This window comes from Elephantulus edwardii, unplaced genomic scaffold (genome assembly GCF_000299155.1).
Source record: "Elephantulus edwardii isolate Elephantulus edwardi_28Jun2011 unplaced genomic scaffold, EleEdw1.0 scaffold00091, whole genome shotgun sequence".
NCBI lineage: Eukaryota > Metazoa > Chordata > Mammalia > Macroscelidea > Macroscelididae > Elephantulus > Elephantulus edwardii.
The window spans coordinates 1,255,723-1,259,930 of record NW_006399841.1 but is presented as its reverse complement, the minus strand read 5'-3'; the positions used below and the strand labels follow the sequence as shown (position 1 = coordinate 1,259,930).

General features: G+C 44.6%; 1 protein-coding gene across 1 annotated transcript in view; it reads left to right on the top strand.

The window, feature by feature from the left end:
- The window catches only part of OXSR1 (oxidative stress responsive 1), a 77,145-nt gene that overhangs the window by 11,512 nt on the left and 61,425 nt on the right, over nt 1-4,208 (top strand). The window contains exon 2 of the mRNA XM_006890590.1: nt 1,677-1,789. Within this exon, the coding sequence (XP_006890652.1) occupies nt 1,677-1,789 (113 nt within the window). The remainder of the gene's footprint in view (nt 1-1,676; nt 1,790-4,208) is intronic.

Sequence of the window (4,208 nt, the reverse complement as noted above, 5' to 3'; positions counted from 1 at the left end):
ATTGAGTCTTCCTATCCATGAGCAAGGGATATTCTTCCATGACTTAGTGTTATTGAGACTTGTTTTTTGCATTTCAAAGAATGTTTCATACTATTCTAAGGATAATCCATTTTAAAAAAAAATTTTTTTTATTATTAATTTTAGTAGACATTTACAGAGGTTTTGGATTTCCATTCGTTCATTGCCACACTTTTCTCCCAGGATAATACATATTTTTTTGTTGTAAAAATACATATACTGTACATTTGTAATTCAGTCTCTTTCAGAAAATAGTGCGTTTCTATGGCATTACTATATTCTTTTGTGTTGCAGCCTTGACACACTTTGCATTTGCTGGAAAATATTTTGACAGTTTTTAGGAAGTTCATATCAAGTCTAATAAGAGTAGCTGTTAGTGTAGAGGAACTGGGACCTGCAGTTCTTGTTTTATCTGTAGGTTTTGGAAAATGTCTGCCGTTTAGTGTATTTGTTAAGTCACAGCAGAATGTAACGTCTTGTGCTAGGGACATGTGTTCGGTCAGTGCATGAATCTTTGAGTTGTAATGTAAAATAGTTCTGAGTGGTCTAGCTTTGGTTTCCTTCAGTTAAGTGCTGCAGTACCAACAGAAGGAGTAGTGGAGGACTCAGCCAGAACTGCCGCGGAGGAAAGGCCTGGCAGGCTGCTTCGGCAAGGTCACCGCCATGAATCCTGTGGAGCAGTTCTCCTCTGCAGAAGAGGAGGTCATCATGGGTCTGCGGTTTTTAAAAAGGACTTGATAATAATTAAACTTCCAGAGCCCTGGTGGCAAGGCATGTCATGCCTGGCTGCTAATCGTAAGGTCACCAGTTCAAATCCACCAGGGGCCCCAAGGGTGAAAGACAGGCAGGATCTTCTTGTAAAGGTGTCCAGCCTCAGAAGCCCTTATCGAGGGGCCCTTTGAGCCAGAGTCACCTCAGGGCCAGGGTTGATGGCTTTGTTTTGTCAAACTTAAAAGCTTCCTGCCTCATTAGCTTCTGTTTTATGCAGTTAGCATTGACAAAAGACCTGTATTTGCTAGCTCAGAGCTGGCTCCTCTCTGGCAGTTCGAATCTCCCCAGCTTCTCCCCAGGAGACACAGGGACCGTCTGCTACCATGCGGTCTACAGAGTCAAAACCCGCTGAGGGTGAGCCAGTAGGTCTGATTCCAGAGCAGTGGGCTTTTCATTCCCCAGAATAGTTCCTTCTTTAATGAAGCATTCGGATGAAAGCTGTGCAGAAGCTTGTATTAAAGGGGCTAGAAAATCCCGACCCTGACTTGTCTCGCTGATCGGACTCACAGTAACACTATAAGACGGAGTAGAATTGCCCTGGGAGGTTTCCACAGTTTCAATTTTTAGGGAACAGACGGCACATCTTCTGCGGAGCAGCTAGTTTGTTGGACCTTTCCATCAGCAGCCCGGGGTTCCCGTGTTTATAAGGGGAGGAGCAGGGACATGTGAACCTGTGCCAGCTTGTCGGGACTAGAACCCTAACAACTCGAGGTGCCCCCCCTTTATTGACGGTTCTGTGAAATGCTGAAATGCTCAAGACTTGTGCTGTCACTGATAATACCCTGCAGGGTGTTTCTCTGCGTCTGTTTAATATAGGAATAAGATTCTGAGTCCTTTTTTGTTTAAATTATGTGGTAAGTTAATTCATTTATGTCATTTATTTTTAGGGAGTGGAGCAACTGCTGTGGTTCAGGCTGCGTACTGTGCCCCCAAGAAGGAGAAAGTGGCGATCAAACGGATAAACCTTGAGAAATGTCAGACTAGCATGGACGAGCTCCTGGTATGCACACCCACTTCCTGAGTATTTGCACCAGAGTTGAAAAATGACTGGTTTATTGTTTCATTAAGTAATGTTTGTTGTAAAATGTATAGAATCCACAGAAATACATCAACTAAAATTCTAATCCTGTGACTCTGAACTTAACATTTGCTGTATAAATATTTTTATGTATTTTTAAAATAAGGTGGTCACATGCCTCCTCTTAGGGGCCCAGGGGTACAAACAGTTTGTATTTGGCTGCTAAGCAGAAGGTTGGTAGTTCACCCTTGGTCAGCGACTCGGAGAAGGAAAATACCTGGTCCTTTGCGCCCATGAAGATTGTCGTTAAGGCCGTGTGCTGTGTGACCCAGTGTTGTCGTGGGCAGAGGCTGGCTCAGAGGCCGTGAACAACTCAGGTTTTTATGGAACTTTACGCCTTTTGTTTAGTAGCCAACAGCTTTAACCACTGTGCCAACCTTGAATAATTGAGTCTCCCACATCAGGCTCCTCAGAGGGCTCACTGTGCCCCTGCCAAGTCTCCCAGTCCAGGGCTTTGCTCATTTTCCTTTGACTTGGTGTAGTTACTGTGACATATCGCCCAGTTGTAAAAACTCTGATCTGCCTCACGCTTTCAACCACAGCAGAACCCTGTATTAAAGACTGAGCAAGGAGGAATGCTCTGTAAGTGACACAGTATTAGGAAATAGTCAGCTACCATATACTTAGCATATGTAAGGAGGGACTGGTCCTTGGAGAGGGACATCATGCTTGGGAGGGTGGAGGGACAGCGCAGGAGGGGAAGGCCCTCTATGAGGTGGATTGATTCAGTGACTGTGGTAATTGGGATGGGTGTATCAGAGACAGTGCAATTGGCACAGGACAGAGCAGGATTTAGGGCTGTATAGGGTCACTGTGAGTCCCAAGCGACTCAATGGCACATAACAACAACAACCATATACATACATACGTACATACATAGTTTGGGAGGGGTGTGTGTGTATATACACCAGCAAATCGTTTCATTGCATTGACTAAAGAAGCATAGTATGTAGCAGCATATTGGACTTTAGCCAAAAGGTCAATGGTTGGAAGCCAGGAAGCACTCAGAAGGAGAAGGTGGACAGTCTCCCATGTAAGGATTTCCAGCCTTGGAGACCTGATGGAGGGCCACTGTGAGCGGGATCCAACTTACTGGCAGTGGCTTCTGTCAGTTTTAACTAATTGATTTCTATTGTATGCGATCTGTAATAAAAAGAGCAGTGATTAGCTTGCAAGCCAGAAGGTTTTCCCATTTTCCTAGATTGGATTTAATTTCTGGTGTAGTCTCTATGTTGGAGAATAATTGGAATGAAAGGAAGAAATGATAAGAATGCTATTAGATTGATAGATTTCTTCAGTAGTAGTTAACACAGAAGCAGAAGCTCCAGAAGTGGTTGTTGGTGTGATCTGAGAGAAGATGCACTTGGAAGGAGATGCTGGTGGAAATCCTCTCCGGTGGAGATGCCGTCCCGTGTGTGTGTGTGTGTGTATGTGTGTGTGTGTGTGTGTGTGTGTGTGTGCGCGCGCGCGCGCCCCCCCCCCCCCCCCCCCCCCCCCCCCCCCCCCCCCCCCCCCCCCCCCCCCTCCCCAGTAAACAAGTTTCTCATCCCTCAGCAGGAGAGGAAATGAAAACAGCCCATGCGGAGCATTGGTTCTGCATTTTGGTGTGAAATGCCTACGATTCCTTTAAAACACCACAGCGCTCTGTGTGTTGGCTGCTCTTGGTCCCCTGCAGACCCCCTGGAGGCTTAGAAAGGCGCCTGAGACAGGATGCTTGTGAAACCGTCCCTACGAGGATGTCCCGATAAGGAAACAGTAGGAATTTGATGTGGTGGTGTTGGATTTACACTAGCACTGCCGTGGAGCTTAGGTTAGATTTTTTAATTTTAGTAATTTTTAAATTTTAGTGATTTTAGTAATGATAGTTGTAATTAATTTTATGAGGATTTTTTCCTTTACTACATATTAAAAATGGAATTTGAGAATCCCAGTATGAATTCCTGTCATTTGTCAGTTATTTGATAAAGTCCATGAAGATGGGGTAAAGATGCAGGAAAGTCTTCTGGTTGGGACTTTATGGAAAGAAACAGGCTCAGAGTGTAAGTAACTTGACTAAATAAATTCACATGTTGGTGGTAATAGCAGTCGTCCTTTTAGGGTGGAACACTTGTGGTACAGTAGCTCCCATTTATAGACCAGAGAATGAAATCATGTAAGTGACTGAGTCCAATTTAAAAATGAAGTCTTGGGGAACTCTGGTGGCCTACTGGCAAGAAGGTTCACTGCAGTCCCAGAAGTATGCGGTTCAAATCCACCAGATGCTCTGCTGGAGAAGGGGCAATCTCCTCCTATACCAGTCAGATCTGATTTGACGGTACACACACACAAAATAATAAAATAA